Source organism: Lineus longissimus, chromosome 7 (assembly GCF_910592395.1).
Source record: "Lineus longissimus chromosome 7, tnLinLong1.2, whole genome shotgun sequence".
Classification (NCBI taxonomy): Eukaryota; Metazoa; Nemertea; class Pilidiophora; order Heteronemertea; family Lineidae; genus Lineus; species Lineus longissimus.
Genome location: NC_088314.1, coordinates 12,460,515 through 12,482,580, shown reverse-complemented (window position 1 = coordinate 12,482,580; position 22,066 = coordinate 12,460,515). Strand labels below are relative to the sequence as shown.

At 41.9% G+C, this 22,066-nt stretch overlaps 1 protein-coding gene across 4 annotated transcripts in view; it reads left to right on the top strand.

Annotated features, from left to right (window-relative positions):
* Positions 1 to 22,066, top strand: part of LOC135491759 (ubiquitin-like modifier-activating enzyme ATG7) — a 380,340-nt gene that overhangs the window by 137,319 nt on the left and 220,955 nt on the right. For all 4 annotated transcript variants that reach the window (XR_010447875.1, XM_064777886.1, XM_064777888.1 and 1 more), the window contains exon 7: positions 4,083 to 4,204. Coding sequence is in view for 3 of the 4 variants with exons in the window: in XM_064777886.1 (XP_064633956.1) it covers positions 4,083 to 4,204 (122 nt within the window). In the remaining variant the exon portion in view is untranslated. The remainder of the gene's footprint in view (positions 1 to 4,082; positions 4,205 to 22,066) is intronic.

The window sequence follows — 22,066 nt, the reverse complement described above, 5'->3', positions numbered from 1 at the left end:
ATCAAATTAAAAGTGTTTAGGAGTAGGTTTACCCTGATCTGCTTTAATGACCTACTAAACAACTTAAACACCGTTAGAGGAAGGCAGTCGCGTTAATGGTATCAAACTAAAGGTATTGAAAGAGCAGTTTTGCGCTAACCTGCTTAATCACAGTTTGAGCAAAGGTACTGAAGGTATTGAAGAGCAGATGTGACAAAAGGACCCCTCAACTACTTTATTCACTGAAGTTCAAATAAAACCATCACAACTGTCATCCACCCTAGGGGCCAAATTCATAAAGGGCATTTAAGGGTTAGATGCTTGTAACTTCTCCCTAATCTAGTCTGTCCACATCTCCCTATCTACCATAAACATGCATATGCTACTTGTTACATTCTCTTGTCATTCATCTCATTCCTTGCTATTCAATTCTGCCAGCATAGTTATTCAGGCTGCCAGGCCTCTAGTTAAGTTCACCTACTTTTCACCTTAATTTTCACCTGCCTGTTTCCCCTGCGCCATGGCAAAACATGAATTATCACAATTTTAAATCGTATTGTCGTGGATATTTCAAATTGTATTGTCACTCAGAATCTGATACTACTGTAGTTGCTGAGATCGTTCCGTAAGAGATGTTCTGATTAGTCCAAAATCTAGGCTACTTGCCTGGGGCAAAAAAACAGCTTCTGATGTGAAAAATGTCAAGGTTTTGGGTGAGTGATTTAGCGATCTAAAAACATTGCAGGTCAAGATGGTGAAGGGCCACCTTAATTATTATAATCTATCTCTTTTTTCTTGAACTCCAAATCACTAACATTGGCTTTGGCTCTGTGAAACAGTGTCTTCACCACATCCCTATTGTGTTCAATCAAGTCGTTGCTCTCAAAGTTCAATATTGGTTGGTAGTTATGGACTACCTGAAGACCAGGGTCCTCTTGGATGAAGGACCAAGTGTCAAGAAAGCTTTTGGCCGAAACCAAACGATGTTAGTCTCTGCTACTGTAAGTGGTAGGCTAACGGTATGGTAGGCTATTGTGATCGTAGGCCCTTTTCTTGGACCGAGGTTGATCTATTTATATCGCTTCCCAGGAAATCCCTCATAGCTCCTATGTAAGTTGCGCAACTGGCAAAATCTGATGTCACGGCTTGCGTGAAGTTCATGGCCTGGTGCTCATACTTGCACTAGTTGGTTGTGTGACATGGCAATGTCTGTGACGAAGCGAATTCATTCGATCGGTCCATAAATCTGAGGCAGACATAAGTTGTCTTAGCTGCCAAACACCAAACACCATGCAAAGGTTACTCAAAAATAAAGATGCCATCCATGCAGATATCTTTCAATCATGCGAGGGGTGACCCAAAGGGCTTGGGTATGAAAGCTGAGAAGGGATCGGAGAAGCAGGGGTATAGGGCTGGGATTATACCCAGAACACTGCCCTGTATCTGACTTAGCATGGAGATTTGAATTTCCAGATTGTATTAAAAGAATCAAAAATCAGCAAATTTAGATCAGGAAGTGTAGCATTTAATATTCTATTTTGGCGATCTGCATGGGAGTCTGCACAATAACGCAGTGTCCGTCATCGTCGTCCATATCCTGTTTTTGGCACAATGTCTAGGTGAGTCTATACAATACTGCAGTTTCTGTCGTCGTCGTCATCGTCTCCTATTTAAAAAACAGTGGCACTTTTCAAAGCTAGGACTATGAACTTAAAACTTTGTACACAGGACTCTTTTTGGTCAGGCGACCTCTGACAATGAATTTCAGTCCATTCAGCCCACCAGGGGGCAACCTAAAAAGTGTGATATCTCTCTTATGAGTCACCCATTTTTGAAAAAAAGGTTATGGTAGCAAGGATAAATCACATATCATACGGGTTTTTGATTTGACCTAGTTTTCAAGGTCAGAGAGGTCAAATGGTGTAAATTGGCAATTTTGTGTGCAACTCTATGGCATGTTTCTCAACCATAAATGTAGCATTTTTCTCAACCAGGATGAACTCCTAACCGACAAATATCTATATGGTGATCACAATGGCCCTTGGCCATTTCATTATAACAGTGGCATCTTTCTTAACCGCTGGGGCTATGAACTTGAAACTTTGTACACAGCAGACACAGTAGACTACTGCATGTAGTTCTTGGGTGAACTGGACTGTTTACTTCGTGGTCAAATAAGTTATCTTGTGTTTTTCCCAACTGCAAGTATTTCTAGAAATTGGCTCCAAATTTGTTTGAGAGAACCGGATTTTCTGTCATGAAATATGCTTAAAAGTCCCACTTAAGAGCGAAGAAATTAAGAAAGAATGTTGCGCACTTCTGAATTAAGAACCCAGGCATCGTTTGATGTAGTGATGAGGTCCTGAGCATTGTGCTAATCCAGGTAATATGGTTGAAATGAAGTGGCCCCAGTTATATTGGAATGACCCTGTGAGAGGTCAGCATCGTCTGCTATGCATTTTGTTGCTTGAAATTGAGAGTTCTGGCTGTATCTGATAATTTGGAGTCTTTGCGTGTGGTATCTGACTCTGATGATGAAGAGTTTAATGGAATCTAGTTACCGGCCATGATCGTGATGATTTGACCTTGGATGAGTAACCACAGTACTCAAGGGTGGAGCTAAAGTGTAGTCCAAAAGGTTTAGACAGAAATTTTGCTCCACCCTTGAGACTGACTTCAACGCTACTGAACCCTCTACTGCAGAGAATACTGCAAACACTATTGTCAATACTACTGTAACCTATATGTCACATGACCCCTGAATACCATATATGGCACGGCAGTAGTGCTTGCAGTAGACCATTCACCATACTGAATTACTACTGCCATATCTACTGCAGATGCTACTTCACCCTCTACTACGACCCCGGTGACCTGTGCTCCATATATGGAATGGGACCCTTTTGGTCAGGCGACCTCTGACAATGAATTTCAGTCCATTCAGCCCACCAGGGGGCAACCTAAAAAGTGTGATATCTCTCTTATGAGTGACCCATTTTTGATGAAAGTTTTATGGTAGGTACTCCTAGCAAGGATAAATCACATATCGTACTGGTTTTCGATTTGACCTAGTTTTCAAGGTCACAGAGGTCAAATGGTGTAAATTGGACGTTTGAGTGTAACAAAAGCACGTTTCTTAACCCCTGAAGCTAAGAACTTGAAGCTTGGTACACATGACCCTCTAAGTTAAATTACCTCCAAAACCAAATTTCGGTCTAATATGATTCTCGACTTGGCCATCGGGGGGCCAAAACTGAAAAGATAAATAATGTAAGAACTCGTTTATAAGTAACTTATTTTCAATAACATTTTGATGGTAGGTACTCCAGGATACATCACATGTAATACCGATTTTGATTTGACCTATATACTATACATGTTTCTTAAATAACCAGCAAGAATTCTTAACCACCAAATATCTATACAGTGAGCACAATGGCCCCTGGCCTTTTTCATTTCTTTTGAAAAATGTTCACGCATAGATGACAAGCGCGGTTTCGTTTGTGTGTATAGCTCTCACCTATAAAGCATGCACTTCACGATGTTTAAATATGATCAAAATGATTAACAGCCTGCAGCCTCCCCCCTGTCCATCCTCTGTGTGAATCCTTGTTATCAACTAATTGGATCAACTTTGTCCACGAGCTTGGCAGAAAACTTGACTTCAGAAAACGGAATATACCGCTTTAAACACTTCCTCTCATCATATATGTCATAGGGATCAGGATAAAATAGCTGCCAAAAGCAACGGTATGCCCCTGTCCTGCAATGCCCATCGCCACCCCACCTTCAACGCTCCATTTTCCCTGAAATGATCAACAGAGTCACGTAACAGTGTGCTTAAGGCGGTCCAGACCCTCTTTAGTGAAATAGCTTACCGGGGCTTATCTATGATGTCAGTGATAGCCTAAGAAAGGTTCTATTCGGTGTGCCTAACAGCGCCTGTAGCTACCGAGTTTCTATTTGGGGATAGTGCCTATTTGCATTTGGCCTTTCCCACTGATAGGCATTGATAACGCTATCAGAGTTTCGATTCGGTCGGTCCAGGTCTATGGTTCATGTGTTTGAAGACATGTATGTCAGATTCCATCAATTTATTTCAGGTCTTCTGCTGATAATGAATTCGAAGTAATTTGTTATCGTGACAGAATGAAAGATGGTCTGCGGTCAACTGTTCACAGTATTGTCTTTAAAGTCAAGCTTATGCCACTTGGGGATTTGAAAGGTAAGACCAGCCCAACTGAAACCTTCGTTTCCAATCTACTCAAATACGCACACAAAGAGTCAACAAGAATCTTAATGAAAGGAGTAAAATGACATCATTTTTATGCCCCCGCCTTCGAGGGGGCAATATGTCGACACCATGTCCATCATCTGGTGTCAATTGTCGTCCGTCCGTGTACTTTTCCATTTCCGTGAGATAACTAGAGAATGCTTTCACTGAATAAAATAATTTACTCTGTGGGGATTGTCTATGGTTAGACGTAGGTTCCTTCCAATTACGGGTTCCCAATTTCCATGCAAAGTCAGCCGGCCCATCTTACTGACGTTGCCTCAAAACACTACAATAATCTATTCCAGGTATAGGAGTTACCACTCGTCATGTAACAAAATTTATTCTACCGAAAGACAATATAAATGCAAATATTATATTAAATGATATAATTTAAAACAATCTGAAGTGTGTCAGTGACAAGTTACTGAAATAATAGATTTTCGGTCAAGTTTCTTCGTCGATGAGCTGTCGAAAGGGAAAAAACTTGAGGAAGGTGAAACTTGATACGCACTTTCTAGATGAACGGAAGCCGTATCCCAAGGTCAGAATACTGTTTTATTAACCTTCAAAGAAATTGAGATGGTGAACCCTAAAATAAAGATGAACCCTAAAATAAAAATTCTGGGTGTAATCTTGCTTTAAAACACAACCAAATGCCCATACTTTGTATGCAAGTCCCATGAAGACTTCCAATTTGCCTTACTAGCTCCTGCTAGGCCCACTTTTTCAAATAGATTTAACATAGTATTTGAAGTTGAACTAAACTCGAATCAAGTCGAGTTGAAGGTCAAGCTCCCCCCGAACCACAATGTACAAGTAAGGAGGAGTTCTTGAGATAATTCTTGGCCTGATTTAAAGTATTTTACATTGTTTATGTACAAGGGGCAGCTCTTGAATGTTCCGAATTGTACAGTTATTGGCCTTCAGCCTACCAACTGTTTAAAGGAATACTATAAGCAAAGTACAGGAAAACTACTCAATCTTTTATGGGGAATATATTCATGGTGGTCAACGCACACGATTTACACAATGCGTAACAATGATCTGTGACTTTTCTCGAGCAGACGAACATTTTAGTGATGGTCATTTTTCATAAACTCTGCACAATCCACTAAATTTTTCCCCCTTGAAACTACCGCAGTTGTGAGAACAAGTCCATTTTCAAGTATTTCACCCACTTAATGTTCTTGCGTTATTTGAAAAAAGTTGAATAATTAGCTCATTCCAGCGGTTCACATCCAAATCATGAAATTATCCCTGCAATTGAAGTTCGATAATATCTGACATTGGACTATTTGAAAGACCAAGCTAGTTATCTCTGCTACACTGTGTGTTGCAAATAGATATTTCATTTCCTACCATTAGGATGATATTAGAATACCAAACTGGCACATCAAATTAAGATGATCACTGATCAACGCAGACAAAAATACAAATTCACACCCTTTCGGGTGTACGGATCAACCATGTTAAATCAAGTAAAATATCATCATAGGGTACACTTTTAGACGGCGGTACTTTGTCCAGCTTAAAGCGAAAGCTTCTCAATAGATTTATAGAAAGTCGTTTTTCATGGTTTATCAGCACACCAAAGGTCTTTCCACTAAATCTTTTGCAGTACTTAGTGCTGTTAATCAGTTAAATCTTGGTGATGACCCGGTTGCAGCAGGGAGACTTCTCTCCTTGAGTAAGTTACTCGATGGTTAGGCTGCTGCCATTTAATCACACCCCTTTTGTCACCTTACCAAGTTGTTAAAAAATCCTTAGATTCAGTGTTAGTTCTCACTCCTACATCATTAAGAAGCAAAGGAGTGTATTGAAAACCATTTGGTTATACCAGGATGAGCCTTATTTAGTTGGCTCTTGCTTGAGATACGGAACCCTTATCCCTAGGTCAAAAGGCTAGAAGTATGGGAGTTCTTTTGCACATGCTCGCACATAATTCCTGATATCTAGCCACTGCAGAGTGCACTATGAGTACAGAACTATAACTTGTAAGTTATATTTTTGAATACATGTATACATGTTCTAGTATATTTCGAGTATTTACTACCTGTGTATGTTACAAAAACATGAAATGTCGTGGAAATGATCCTTTAAATCTTACTTCTATAGATACGGAAGAGATGTATGATATTGTCTGCCTTTTTTATGACAAATGAAGAAATGTTATCAAAAAATTTAGAAGGAGAGTCACGAGCAGAATATTAAAAAAGGCCACTGTGGATTCGAACTGGGGACGACGAGGCCTGAGACCAATGCCCTGTCCACTAGGCCACGGCGCTCTTTCTGACGGACACAGACCTGAACACGATCTCAGGTGTGGATCTTACGATTGATGCTCTTCACTTGCAATATTGCGGAAAAAACATTTTCGCGTTCGCCCAATGTATTAAAAACACTATTGATTGTTTGCATCCGTTACTGTCATGTCTGTAGAAATAGAGTACCTCTCAGCTGTGACTCTGTGCAGTTAATGGAGTAAACGTTTTGGGCATGCGCCAAAGAACTCCCGTATACCTTTATTATTCTGACCAGGTGATACGGCTTCCATTCATCTAGACATTGCATATTAAGTTTCGCTACAACACTTCTCATTTGCAGACAATATTTCGACTTCCTCAAGTTTTTCCTGTCCGACAGCTAATTGATTCAGAAACTTGACCGAAAAATCTATTATTTCAGTAACTCGTCACTGACAAACTTCGGAATGTTTTAAATTATATCATTTAATATGATATTTGCATTTAAAATGTCTTTTGGTAGAATATTGATAGGCAGATTTGACTTTGTTTTGAAAGAGGAAGTTAGTTGATCCTCATGCATGCGTTCACTTTTGTCCTTTTTGCGGAGATCAGCGTACACCGATATGTGTAGACCTGCGTAGACTATCGTTATATCAGATTCTGAAGGCGATACCTCATAAACTAATTGCTTGATTGCCAATTAATGATACTGTGCAGCATGCATGCGCACATACTCAAGATGCCCAGTGTAAATCATGCAAGCTTTAAGTCAATAAAAACCTATCATATTTTGAACATTTAAGGGAAGTCTACAAATCAACAAATTTCTATTGTTAAAGCAGTGTAGTTCAATCGTAAAAATTGTCACACGGAGTGTGTTCACTGATATTCACTCTCTAATGTAGGCAGGGGGAAAATCAAAAGATGCAGAACGAACAAGAAATTTACAAAAACTTGAGTTATATCGCGTTCCTTGCGCACACCAGATTCATTCAGAAGGTCATAGGTCAATGCTATGCACTTAGTAAATCGTGTACGTTGACCACCATGATATTAATCAGCGATTCCAACTCAACCAAGTCCCTGTGCATATAGTTCACCCAAAGGCTACCAAGTGACCAATTTGACCCTTTTAGCTCATGCCTATACTTGCCTTTTGAGTGCAGCTTTTACAGCTGTCTGCACCGTATGTTTACACAGAAACTCAATGCATTGTCAAGTTCTTCAATGACTGATATTGGTGGATAACTGACTATGCCAAAGGTAGCCATGTATGTTGAAGGACAAATAAAGGCATTGAGGAACCATACTGTAGCCCAGCAAGTTAAAGTTAGCTTTTGAAAAAACCAGATTGCACCACTTGCAGCTAACCCAACTGCGGCAAACCCTATGCAGGACCTGTTATGAAACGACTACATGCTCATGTAATTTTGCACACTATTGTTATTTTACGTCTCAGAAAGATTTTGAATAATATCGTCACTTCCTCTTTGATAGGAATAGGAAATTGTCAGAGGGCTAAAAATAGCACCAATGGCATCAATGATGTCTTAAATTCTTTAATTTTACTCTCCTTGACTCATACTCATAGCAATGGCTACAAAAATGAATTGTGGTCAGGTGCTTGTAGATATGTTAATTCCTTCTCACTTACCGGCTTGCTCTGCATGAATGGATATTTTGAAGGCTTAAAATTCTATTTAACTCGGTTTTTTTTGGCTCCCCTCGTGAGCCTATTCAATGACGTGTCGTCCATCGTTATTGGTGTATGTTAGTGAGGCACGTTTCGTAACCACTTGAGGTCTGGACTTAAAACTGGGTACACATGTACCCTTGGGCCCTATGGCGATTCACACCAAATTTCGTTCCAAAATTATTCTTGGTTTGGCAACCAGGGGGTGTAATGCAAAAACTCAAAACATGCAATAGGACCCATGATTTTGGTCAGATTTTCATGAAAGTTTTTTAGCTCAGCTGATAAAAGTCAGCGGAGCTAGTAAAATAACTATTCCAATGGTGTCCGTTCTTCCATCCGTCCGTCCTACCATCCATTCATTCATCCATCCATCCGTGGACAAAATGGGCATTTTGTAACACGTAAGACCTAGGCACTTCAAATCTGGCCATAGGGATGAACAGACAATGATATGCTGCTGACAGAAAATCCAGCGCGGTTCGACTGAAATTCAGCTGACCAAGGGGCAAAAAGCGTAAATTACAAAAAAAATTGGTTGTTTTTTTCCTGCAGATAGAAGCTTGAAATAAGGTTGAAGAGGTCTGCATGATACAGCAGTTTTGATATAAAATAGATTAGTTTCGATTTATATCACCAGTTGGCGGTACTCAGCAAAAATGTTGTTTGACCCTGGTTGAATTTCCGCCAGGAACTGACATACATTTGCATCCTTGCTAGAATTAGCCACCATTATCGCCAAGTGTGCTGGATTCGCTCCAACACAATGTATAATGTACAGTGACTTTGAACATGGAAGCTAATAGTGGCAGAGGGGATTAGGTTTGAAATCTTGCCTTTTGTCACTGTGCGAGTTTGCTTGCCTGCCTGATTGAGAAAATGGCAACCTTTTTGTTTCGACCGGATTGATTTTAGGTAAGTGCCAGTTTTATATTTTAAACCGAAATTAAATTTAAATTAAATTAAAATCTGAAATTAATTATGATACGAAACTTGACACATTCATAGAAAAGATTCTGCACAATTTGTTTATATGCTCCACTAACAACAGGTTCAACCCAATTTGGTAAAAACAACATTCGAATCGAGTCAACTTTCTTTTCAAAATATTGAAGCGAGGATCTCATTATTTAGTGTCTCAAGTCACTGTTGTAGAAATGTGCAGTAAGTGCATTATAGCAAAGGGAGTGTAATTGTGCAGATTCAATGACAAATTTTACATCTATTCATAGCTTGTTTTTCTAGTACAATCTCTTGCTGTCCATCCCTGACGATTCAGCAGTCATTACGTCTAACCATTTTACATCTTCATCCACAATTTATTTAGATATCATGCTTTTTATGGCCCGAAAAACTGTGTTTAATTTATGCACAAGCAGACGAAACGAGTGCTAAGTCACTGTCACGTGATACCTAAAGTTGTCAAAAAGGCGGCAGTATCTGATCTAAAACGATGTGAAAGTCCGGCTCTAAAAGTTGGATTACTAAAAGAATAACTCTTGTCACATAGCAGAACTAATGTTGAATAAACAAGACAATAATGAATATCGTTCTGAAGTCATCGGGTAAGGTTGAGAATGTAAATAAACAGCGCAATTGATGATCTACTCCAGAGACTTGAAATGTCAACGAACAATGCACACATTCACTTACACACTGCACACAGTACAATGCATCAAACAGGGGCCGATTCATCACACTCTTATTATACTCTCAATCATATCAATGAACTTCCTTGATTATTAGCACTTCCGTAGTTCTTCCTACCTTTACCTTGATCGATAATCATTAGCGCCTTATCAGTTGTTGTTGGTCTTCTATTATTAAACTTGGCTATCAAAAGTAAAACGTTTTTTAATCATGTTTGACAGGAATGATCTACAGCTGCATCTGAATGTTTTTGTTGACCACATCACAGATGACCGAGAGAGAGAGAGAGAGAGAGAGAGGAGCTGAGCTGAGCTACACTCACACTCATAGAACCAGATGAACACCTCGCACCTGCAATCCAGCTTCAGTGCTTACCCGCACGGTCATCAGAAGAACCAGTCTATTCTAGTATTTCATTCTTTTTCACTGTAATACTTACCTCAAAATTGATTTTTTTTTTGGCCGTTTGGGTGTAACTATGGCACTTTTCTTAACCGCTGAAGCTATGAAATTGGAATTAAGTAGACATGACTCCCTACGTGATGTGACCCCTGACACTAACTTTCAGTCGATCTGATTCTCGAGTTGGCCACCAGGAGGCCAAAACTAAAAAAGATAAAACATGCAATATCTTGCTTATAAGTGACTTGTTTTCGAGTGTATTTTTAGCTCAGCTGACAAAGTCAGCGGAGCTAGTCAAATAGCTATTCGATTGGTGTCCGTCCTTCCACCCATCCTGCCATCCTTCCATCCAGCCATCTGTAGACAAAGTTGGGCATTTTGTAATCATACAACCGAGGCACTTCAAATCTAGTCTTGCTTATAAACACCGCAGAAAATGTTGCTTACGGAAAAAAATTTGGGCGATTCGACTCAAATTCAGCTCCCCAGGGGGCAAAATGCGTAAATGAAAAAACAATTTTTTGACGCTCTATTCCAGTAGATAAAAGCTTGAAATAAAGTTGAAAAGGTCTTCATGATACAGAAGTTTTGATATAAAATAGAATAGTGTCGATTTATATCACCAGTTGGCGGTAGTGAGCAAAACTGTTGTTTGACCCCGGATGACCCCGCTTTAAATTTCCCGCCGGTTACCTGGAGTACTATCATCAAGAAAATGGCGGTGACCTTTTTATTTCTACCGGAGCGATGATTTTGTAAGTGACAAATTTTCTTTTTAAGCCTTTACGGAAACGTATTTTGGTACGAAACTTTACACGTTTATAGAAAAGATCAACGAGAATGTGTTCAAATGCCCTCACAACGATGAGTTCAACAGAATTTGGTCAAAACAACGTTCGAATGGAGTCAACTTTCTTTGCGAAATTGAAGCGACGACCTCATTATTTATCGTAATTTATGCAGATCTTGAGTCCAGCTGATGGGCGATGTTTTGATTTGTGTTCAAACTATTGGAAACTTCGGAAATTAGTTCTATTAGTTCTACAATTCTGTAGGAGTATATTATAGCCATTGATGTTGACAAGCACGAAAACTTTGTTCAGGTTTCTCGTCCAATCACGTGACCTCTCCAACACTCGATAATGCACTCTTTTCGTCCACGTTTTAGGCCAATCTTCGGCCTGAACATGAAATCTAATAAGCGCAGTACTTAAATCAGATGTTTCTCTCGCCTTGAAAACATTCCTGGGTAAAATCCATTGAGATTAGCCGAGTTAATCCACTTTTTCCGTGCCTAAAATCTCTGCCGCTGAATTCTATAAATAGAAACTATTAACATTGCGGCAGTGTGGTTCCCATTGTGCGCCCTCCCACTTCACACCATGTCAGGAACTTTTACGGAGAGAGAGGGCGTGCGGTAAGAAGAATGGCCAAAATGACGTCACGTTTTCCTGGCAATGTCTCTTGCCAGACCAGTCAAGCATTGGGAAAGCATCTTTAATTCAGACAAGGTTAGAACTAGAAAAACGAATATGTTAATTTGCAAAATTAAAAGCAGATTTCACCACTAACCAGCCAAATCGGAATACGACGGCGCAAAATGTTCTCGCTTTCCTCCTGCTAAAAAACCTTGTTCCCGCACTCCTATTTTAATTTATCCCAAGGAATGATCTGTTTTCACTCTTTGGCTCACGGTAGGGGAGTCTATGCAATACTGCAGTGTCCGTCGTCCGTCGTCGTCGTCGTCGTCGTCATTGTCCGTCGTATCCTAGTTCAAAAACAGTGACACGTTTTTTAACCCCTAGGCCTATGAACTTAAAAATTTGTACACATGACCCCCTAGGTCAGATGACCCGTGACACTAAATTTCTGTCCGATCTGGTTCTCTACTTAGTCACCAGGGGGCCAAATGTGGATATCTAAAAAGTGTGATATCTCGCTTATTAGTGACTTGTTTTCGATAGAACTTTTGTGGTAGGTACTCATAGCAAGGATACATCATATATCTTACGGGTTTTTAATTTGATCTACTTTTCAAGGTCGCAGAGGTCAAATGGCGTGAATTGGCCGTTTGAGTGTAACTATGGCACGTTTCTCAACCACCAAAGCTATGAGCTTGAAACTTGGTACATATAACCCCCTATATCAGATAACCTCTGGTGCTGAATTTCAGCCTGATCTGATTCTTGACTTTGCCACCAGGGGGCCAAAACAGAAAAAGTAAGAAGTGCAATAGCCTGCTTATTAGCAAATTGTTTTTGATGAAATTTTTATGGCAGGGACCCCTAGCAAGGTTACCTCAGATGTTGCACGATTTTTCGGATTTGACCTACTTTTTAAGGTCGCAGAGGTCAAATGGCGTAAATTTGCCGTTTGAGTGTAACTATGGCACGTTTCTCAACCGCAACAGTTATGAACTTGAAACTTTGAACAATTGACCCCCTAGGTCAGTTGACCTTTTACACTGAATTTTGGTTCGGTCTGATTATTGACTTGGCCACCAGGGGGCCCAAACTCAAAACTCAAAAAGTGTGATTTCTCGCTTAAATATTACTGATTTGTTTTTGATAAAAGTTTCATGGTAGGTACTCCTAGCAAGGATACATCACATATCTTACGGGTTTTTGATTTGACCCACCTTTCAAGTTCACAGAGGTCAAAGTTGAAAACTTTACCGTTCTTGGTACGTTTTGTCGTTGTTCAATGTAAAGAGTTTTAATTTTGTGTAATGATGCATCTAAGAAGCCACTATTTGTATGCCAAGTTTCAGCCAGATCGGAATTCAAATATGGCCGAAATTGCATGTTTTGTGGGTTTTTCCTCGTATTGTGGCAATCCAAAGGTCGTGAGTTCAAACCCCGGTCAAGGACAGCCAAAAATATTTTTATTTTTCATCTTTTCCTTTTTTCTTTTCTGAGTTCTATCTTACATTTTCTTCATTTTTTGATTTATTTGGTGCCATAGATTTAATTAGGCGGCCATCTTGGAAATCGTTTTTTGCCGATTGCTGTAGTGTAACGATTGATGAAATTGTTTTGGTCGGGTGGATGTGTCTACATCACATATCACCCTGGTTTGTTATTTGACCTACCTGTCAGGGTCACTGAGGTCAAAGTTAAAAATATATTCACCATTGTCATGGAGTGGCACGTTTCTTCACTATCATTTTCACCTAGACTCTACAAGCTTGGAACCACAAGTCTCGGATTCACCACTTGGCCAGGGCCGGCTCTGAACTGGTCACAGATGCATGTATAAATTATGAGAGGCCTACATACTGTAGCACTTTCTGTAACTTTCTACTAAAAATACTTACGGTGAGCACAATGGCCCCTGGCCGTTTCATTTGTAATTAAATGGTATTCATATAATGAGATCAATAGTAGTGTCCGTGTCAGATCCCATCATGGAGGTATAAATAATTATTTATACCTCCATGATCCCATCGTTCAACTAGTCTTCTCTCCCCAGGTGCCTCACACGGACCTTCACGTCCCCATACTCAAGACCAACTCTTACAATATCGCCCTCAAAACAACCCTGGAGTCATGAATTCACAGGTGCTCCTGTGAAATCTCAGTTCTAGTTTATTTATCAAACTTTATCGAGGGTTACCCGGTTATCGAATCGAATGGATGTGTCGATCGTCGGGGCGGATTGATATGTGGTTAGGCTGTGCGTCCAAGGCGATTACTAATAGGTCATTCAGTTAGTTTGAGAAAGATCATGATCATGAAGATGCGTGTTGTGTTATCATAACTGGAAAATAAGTTGAAGTTATTATTAGTACTACGATTCTTACATGAGTAAAAAGTAGACGTTTTAAGCAACACAATAATGTTACTCCCATTTTTTCTGTAAAGCTATACTGAACTAGGGATATCTTCCGTTGCCTCCTGTAATATTTACATACCATGGCTGATTAGTTCAATCATATTTCATCCAGCTGGCAGCTCTGCATTGGAAATTTTAGTGGTATAACGTGTTCTCTTGACCTTCAAACAGTAGTATAAAGCCGATATTTACTACTTTATACCCTCAGTCCTATGTTATTAGGTCATCCAGCTGAGCGCCAGGCCCTTGGGCCTCTTGTTATGGTATGTACTCGAAGCAAGGATGCAACACTTGTCATACCGACTTTAGTTTGGCCTGTGTACTATACATGTAGCATGTTTTTAAACCAGGATGAATTCCTAACCACCAAATATCTATACGGTGAATACAATGGCCCCTGCTGTTTCATTTTATTTGGCACACAGCCATCTTGGAAACCATTATTAGCTCAGTTTTGTGACGGAATATTTATATAAACTGACCCAGGTAACAAAAACAAGCATCTTTACATTCAGCTGAAGTGACGATGCCGATTTTCAAAAGAATCCTTCTCCTATAATGACTTCCAATGAACGGCAATAAAAAATTTTGATTAATCTCCCAAGGCGTGTTTCAGTTATCGAGCGGATATGGATTTCAAGCTGGCTGTAGTGGCGTCTTTATTGATTATTGGATCATACTGATTTTCAAAAGGAACCTTCCCCTAGTCACTCCTAATCAGCCCAAGAAAATTGGACCACCCAAACAAGGCTTTTTACCCCTTAGCCCAAATGGGCTAGAGGGGTATTGTCGTCACGTGCGCCGTCCGTCCGGGCGGGCGGGCGTCTGCTACTTGGTTTCCGTCAATTTCTAGGAGAATGGCTTTGATAATCAATTCCATTTTTAGCTCAGCTGACAAAGTCAGCGAAGCTGGTAATATTACTAAGGGAATGGTGTCCGTCCTTCCTGCCATCCTTCCATGTCAATTTTGGGCATTTTGTAACCGTAAGACCTAGGCACTTTGTTGACGCTGTTAAATTAGGAGTAGCCCAAGGGGAACTCAGAAACCAAAAATCAGCGCGACCCGACCTACATTCGGCGAATGAGGTCATCGGGAAGTATAAACTTCTTTCCTTTATACCTCGGGCCACATAGGAAATTTTGTTTTCAAATCTGGCCGAATATTTTTTAATAATTTTTCATTTTGACTTGTAATGGAATTAGTTTAGTTTTCACTGCCAGTTGGCGCTACAGGCACATTTGACAGATTTTTTGACGATTCAAAAGCCCGGGTTATGACGTATAGTTGCGCAGTTGTATTCTGCGCATTGAATTGGCCAGGGAACCAGGCTATATTTCAGCATACCCACTGTGACCAGTGTACTGTAATGGAAGATTGATTTTGCCACAAGTAACCAATTTTCTGCTAAAAAGTAGTCAAGTAGGCGATATTATCACTAGTTCCTTTCAATGGGTAGTCATAAGGTCTTAAGGGAATACTTTCAGAAATTAGTTCTTGAAAATTTGGCCACAATTCTGTGAAAACGATATCGGAAGTGCACGCTCTGTTCGTGATGTATTTTGAAGTGGAGAATTCCCACAGTATGTGCAGTGAATTGGCATGATTCTGTTTGCATATTAGTTTTTAGTACTACGATTCTTACATGAGTAAAAAGTAGACGTTTTAAGCAACACAATAATGTTACTCCCATAAAAATTGATTGCAAATTGACGTAGCTACGGCATTCTGTTCGGCAATTGTCAGCGCTGATAAAATACATTGCATGCTAATGCATGCCAAATGGCACACTTTAAAAAGCGTTCATTGGACAACGTAGGTAATCACCAGAAATGACGTCATCGCTGGTCTAAATCTTCTATATAATAATATTAGAAGGGGGACGAATAAAGTCACACTTAGAGGCGTTGGATCGCCTTGAAATTTTTGCATGAATGGTGGTGACACCTTACCCTGATGCAACGTCTTGGTTTTATTCAAAAATTTACTTCAGCGGAGCAGAAATGAGGGATTTTTAATCGGACACTGTCAATTCTCCTTACCACTCACAGAAGCCAAGCCATTGCTGTTAAGTTATGCAGGGGCTTAATCAATTACCTGCACTCCCTGTGGGGTGAATAACATTACCTTTTGAACAGCTGGCTGTAGGGGGATGATTGGAACAGCCGGTATACCTGCTGACCTGCTGAACCCAGATAAATGTTATTTTCAATCCACGATTGCAGGTCACCTGATTTTCGAGATTTCGCGGGAAATTGTTAACAAACGCATGTGTGCAGTTCAAATGTAACCAAAAATGTATTTTTGGTACTTTTGGTTGCTGGACTTGGGTTTTCCCGCAGTTAGGAGCTGGGGTCAAATTGGTGGTCTATTGTTTATGGGTGCTGTTTTAGTCAGAGGTAGCCCTTGATTATGAAGGGATTTTCAAATATGAAAACGACCCTTTGTATTGTAAATTCCAATCACCTGCAGGACAGGTCAATTTCTCTCAATAAAATTAATTTTGTTGACTCCTGTAATCTCTACCTTATCAAAAAAAGGACAGTGGTGTTAGTCCCAAACTGGTCATTTCTATTTATTTTGACCTCTGTTAAATCAGGATACCTCTCAATTACAGACAGCATTTTGTATCCTTGTGCTGTACAACCCAGCCTGGACATACCACAGTTGTCCATGGAGAAGTCTCATCCTCTCTGACACTTCTTTTCTGTAAAGCTACCGATACAACATATTGAACTAGGGATATCTTCCATTGCCTCCTGTAATATTTACATACCATGGCTGATTAGTTCAATCTTATTTCATCCAGCTGGCAGCTCTGCATTGGAAATCTTAGTGGTATAACATGTTCTCTTGACCTTGTCACAACCTCGGGGCTAAAAGTGCCAGTGGTGACCTCCAGGTCAGAGCCTCTGGCCAAACTTACTGATCCTCCTTGTCATAAATTATCTCGGCCAAAATGACGCCCCCTGATATACACTGACATCAGGCGGGTAATCCAATTAAATAAAGTCCAGGCCAACAGTTAAAATATACGGCATCTATTCTCAATACTCACCCCACCCACACCCTGTTACAACATTAATATATACAGGTACATCACAATATTCAACACAATCGCACATAAATGGTCCCTCATAAAACATCAGGGAGACAGACCACTCATCCGTGGCATACAATAACTTCAGACATATGTCGTCAGGGCAACAGTTAGCAACTGTTGCAAATCAAGGCAGAATGGCAAGGGGTTAATCCTCAGGAGACCGGCATGGAAAAGTATTTAAAAAAAAAAACCTCTTGGAATAAAACTATTCCAAGAAGAATCAACCAACACCTCAATTCCAGGTGTATACAAGTTTTGCCCCAGCAAAACAGAAAGATTCCCGCAATTGAAGTTACCCGATACAAGAGATTCTGGGCCCGTTTACCAGTCCAACCTGGTGAGCTCGCCAGAAGCAAAAAAACTGGTCCAAAGAAAATTACGCGAGCTCAACACGCATATCGGGAGGTCTAGCGATTTCGAAATGGTCTGCAGTGACCGCAAGGCCCCAGTGATCCACCAGCAGCACGAGGGGTATGCAGAAAAAAAAGAATTTATATAAGTCAGAGACTTGAGCAAGTCACTGGCCTCTCCACAGACAGAGGAATAAAAAGGGTACCCTCAACTCCTGAAGAAAGGAGGAGATAAAAAAAACGTACCAATGCTCGACTCTTAGCAAGAGGAGAAAATCGTCTGCGTCTAATCGCATCTGAGCCGGTCTGCTCGGAAACCCACGCTATCCCATTAAATACCCGAAGTCCACGTGACCACATGATAATTCAACTGACATTCCGATCCACAATGCACTGCGCACACAAAGACACCCCCAATTAAAATATGAATAGATCACCAAGCAACCCGATACAAAAGCCTTCGTTTCCTGGCAGAGATCGCACTGAATATAACTTAAAACACCGTAGTTCGAGGCACATGCTAAGGAGTGATTAAATAAGCTTACGATTAATCGAGATAAATTCCAAATTTGCAAGATAACAGAAGTTTTCGTTAGAGAGGTAACAATGAAATTTTAACTTTAGCGGTGCTGTAGGAAAGGAGGTCATTCGGCATTCCTCAGCCACTCACGTGATAGGAAGAACCAATAAAAATACGAGAAAATTGTAAACAGTGATGGCCGCCGTCCAGGTCACATGACCGATAAAATGGCGACGCATCCAGGAAATTGATAGAAAGAGTTGTTGACAATTTGTCCGAAAATAAACGAAATAAACCGTTGTGCCTGGAACTAGGTTTACATAAAAGGTTACGAAAATGAGAAGGTAATTTTGGTGACCGTTTCACTATCCCCCTCTTTAAAACACAGCCGTCCTCGGCGGACTTAATATAATGCAATATAAAACGTGTGTGGTATGACGAATGTACACTACCATACATTGATACTATAATATAATATAAAGGGACAGTGAATGTGGATGGGAATGTCGAGTAAAACAACGCCCTGGCAAGAAACAAATATACGAACGGAACCATTTACAATCACAATGTTAGAACCACAGCTAACACCACTCATCTGTTTAGCACCCTTGTATAGCACCAGAATGAGAAACTCCAGGTTTAAATTCAATCTAAATCAACTAACTAAACAAACTACTGAACTACATGGCGACCAGAAATAATATGATATGTACATCTAGAACATGGTAAAAGAAATGATATGACAGGAACTGATCAACATGATATATATTTACAACAGCGACTGGGTAATCCGGGTGACAAAGGGGAAGGGGATTAACGGCGCTGGGAGTTGAGGTGCTTGCGGATATCACGCATCCTATCGTGATATCCCTCCACAGCGGGGCTAACCTCCGGGAGTCTCCCCCTTGCCACGCGGCCAGTCGAGTGGGCAACTCGAATGGTACTCCTGACGTGTTGTCGCTGGTGTCTCTGACTGCGGGGTCGTGGTGGCTCAGCTGGGGGCGGCATTACTGGGGAGTGTTGGCGCGCCCGCTTCTTTGGTGGCAGGGTCGGCTCTGGTCCTGCCATGACAACTTCCTGCTGGACCGTTGGTGATGAAAGTGAGGTAGGGGTGTTTTGCTCATTCCTAACACTGACATTCTTGGCTTCCGCCTGTTTTGGAGGGTCAACTCTAGCCAGCACGTCTTGGAGCATGGCCTGAATGCCCTCTACCTGGGTGCTTAGCCGGAAGATAGCATCCAGCACCTCTAGTTGCTGGGGAGCGGGTGGAAAAGTCGCCTCGTCAATCGCCGCCCCTTGTGACAGATGAGACGGAGCTGGGTTGGCGGGTGGTGGGGTGGCTGCCCGCGGAACTTGCTCGGTCGGGCCTGTCTTCGGTGAGGAAAGGAGGCAATCGAGGATCTCTTGGCCTTCTGGCTGGTAGTCGTCATTCAAGAAGGCATCCAATTCCAGGTCAAAAGCGAGGGCGTCCATCTGGAAGCGAGAGAAGTGAAGCGTAAGCATATTTCCGGACATATTCATCTTTTACATAGGTGAAACACATCATGCGTCAGCCATGCACCCTCGAAGCGGAATGTCATATTCGCTAAAGTACACACCCTGTGTTTAGAGTATCGGCCACAAGTTGACCACGACCCGACATCAGTATGGATAGTCAATGAGGAACAGCAGTTCCTGAGTTGTAATAAGTCTTCTATTTTCCCTTCCAGCTGACTGGAACACCACCCTGGGCTATACCAGTGACCCAGTTGGCCATGAAGACATCATGGGCATGGCATACCCTCACATCAATCTACCATGGATGGCAGCAGCATCAGCCAGCACATCAATAATATACGAAAACTCAACACAGAGGGGGGGGGGGGCCTGGTCAACCCCAAAATACAGATTTATATATATGCATAATAAGTGACATCAACATGACTGTGGTTACAGTGGATATAGAAGTACTAGTAGTTCCAAGTACTGTCAGCCAAAAACATCGATAGAAAGGGCTACTAGTACAGCATTCGAAACAGGACAATTACTGCATGTATACCAGTGGTGTACATGTACTATACATAACAGCGTATGACATCATTCAGGCAACTTCCGCCTGACGCTCCTAAACCACACGGCGGACCCTGGCCCTCATATGGTTTCAACTTGTTGTGGTGGACCAGTTTGGTCTTTCCCCGCTTATCCATCTGGATGACGTAGTCAAGGTCGTTCACCTTTTTGATGATTAGATATGGGCCTTGAAATGCCTTCCTTAGTTTTGGGGCTATCTCCAGCTGACTTATATCTGTGAGGTACCAGACGCCATCCCCAACTTTATACTTGTTAAAGACGACCTTGCCATCATGATTCTGCTTGTGTCTTTCAGCCGCGGCCTTCAAATTTTCCCGGGCGACATCATGGGCATGGACCATCGTGTCACGCAACTTGTCCACATACTCGCCATAAGACGTTATCTCATCATCCTCGATGCCAGGTCTGTACGGGAACATCACCTCTGCCGGTAGTCGAACCTCACGGCCTAACATGAGCAGGTTTGGAGTTAACTTCGTCGACTCATTTGGAGTGGCTCGGTAGGCAGCAGCCAGACATCCTAAGTTAACATCCCATTGGTCTTGCTGACCCTTCAGATAGGCCTTGATCATCCGGATCAGGGTCTTGTTGAAACGTTCACATTGCCCGTTACAGCGGGGGTTTGCAGGAGACGCCCTTGTCTTCCTGATCTCAAGCAACCTACACAACTCTTTGAAGATGTTGCTCTCATAGTTTCGACCCTGATCTGAGTGGATGTCAATTGGTGTTCCGAACCTGGCGATCACCTCGTTGAGAATGAGGTTGGCCGTGGTGGTGGCAGTCTGGTCTGGCGTGGCAAATACTTCCGCCCACTTACTGAAAGAATCAGTAATGACGTGTATGAATTTATTCCCACGCGCTGAGGTGGGGAGGGGTCCAAGTACATCGGTCGACAATCTGTCTAATACCCCCCCTGCAGTCATCTTTCCCATCGGGGCTCTCGGGGGTTTTGGGGGCTTCTTGATCTGTGCACAGAGATCACATCGGGACACCCACAGGTTAACATCTATCCGCACCCCATACCAGTAGAATCGCTGCAATGTTTTCTCACGGCATTTCTTCTTTCCCAGGTGGCCAGCCAATGGAGAATCATGCATCTCTCGTAGGACTTCTGACCTCAAGACTCTGGGAACAAGGAATTGTTCGTGGTGACCTGTCCCGTCTTTCCTGCTGAATTTTCTGAACAGAATGCCGTCAGTGAGGGTAAGGCTGTCCCAACAGTTCCAATAATGTCTGGTGGCCTGGCTGGCTTCACATACAACCGCCCCAAATGGCCGTGTGCCTGTTTCGAACCAACTTAGAATTGGGCCTATGTCTGGGTCCTTGGCCTGATGACGTCTTAGGTCCGGTGGGGCATAGGGCAGCGCCCAGCTAGGCTGGGCCTGAGCATTAGGCCTGTTCCTGGCACGCGTTATTCGCCGCACTGGCTGAGTGCCAGGATACATGGTACTTTGCATGTCTGCCGATTTCTTGTCACATTTGGCACATAACCCACAGGGGATGTCCTCGCCATTGGTAGGGCAGGCGCAGTCCATCGGGTTGGGACAGCGACTCATGCTGTCAGCATTTTGGTGCTTTTTGCCTGGTCTCCATTCCAGGGTGAATTGGTAAGCTGACAAAATCTCGATCCACCGTGCAACGCGGCCCTTGGGGTCCTTGAGGGAAAAGAGCCACTTTAATGCCATGTGGTCCACGCGGCAGATGAAGGGCTTCCCCAGGAGATACTGGCGGAAATACTCAATAAAGTGTTTCACGGCCAATAGTTCCCTGTCTGTGACACAATAATTTCTCTGTGCCTTATTTAGGGTTGCACTGGCATAGGCAATCACCCGCTCCCGCCCGTCCTGTACCTGGGACAGTACTGCCCCTATTCCCACATCACAGGCATCAGTGTCTAGTATGAAGGTGTCCTCAGGCCTAGGGTAGGCCATGACTTCCGGGCCTG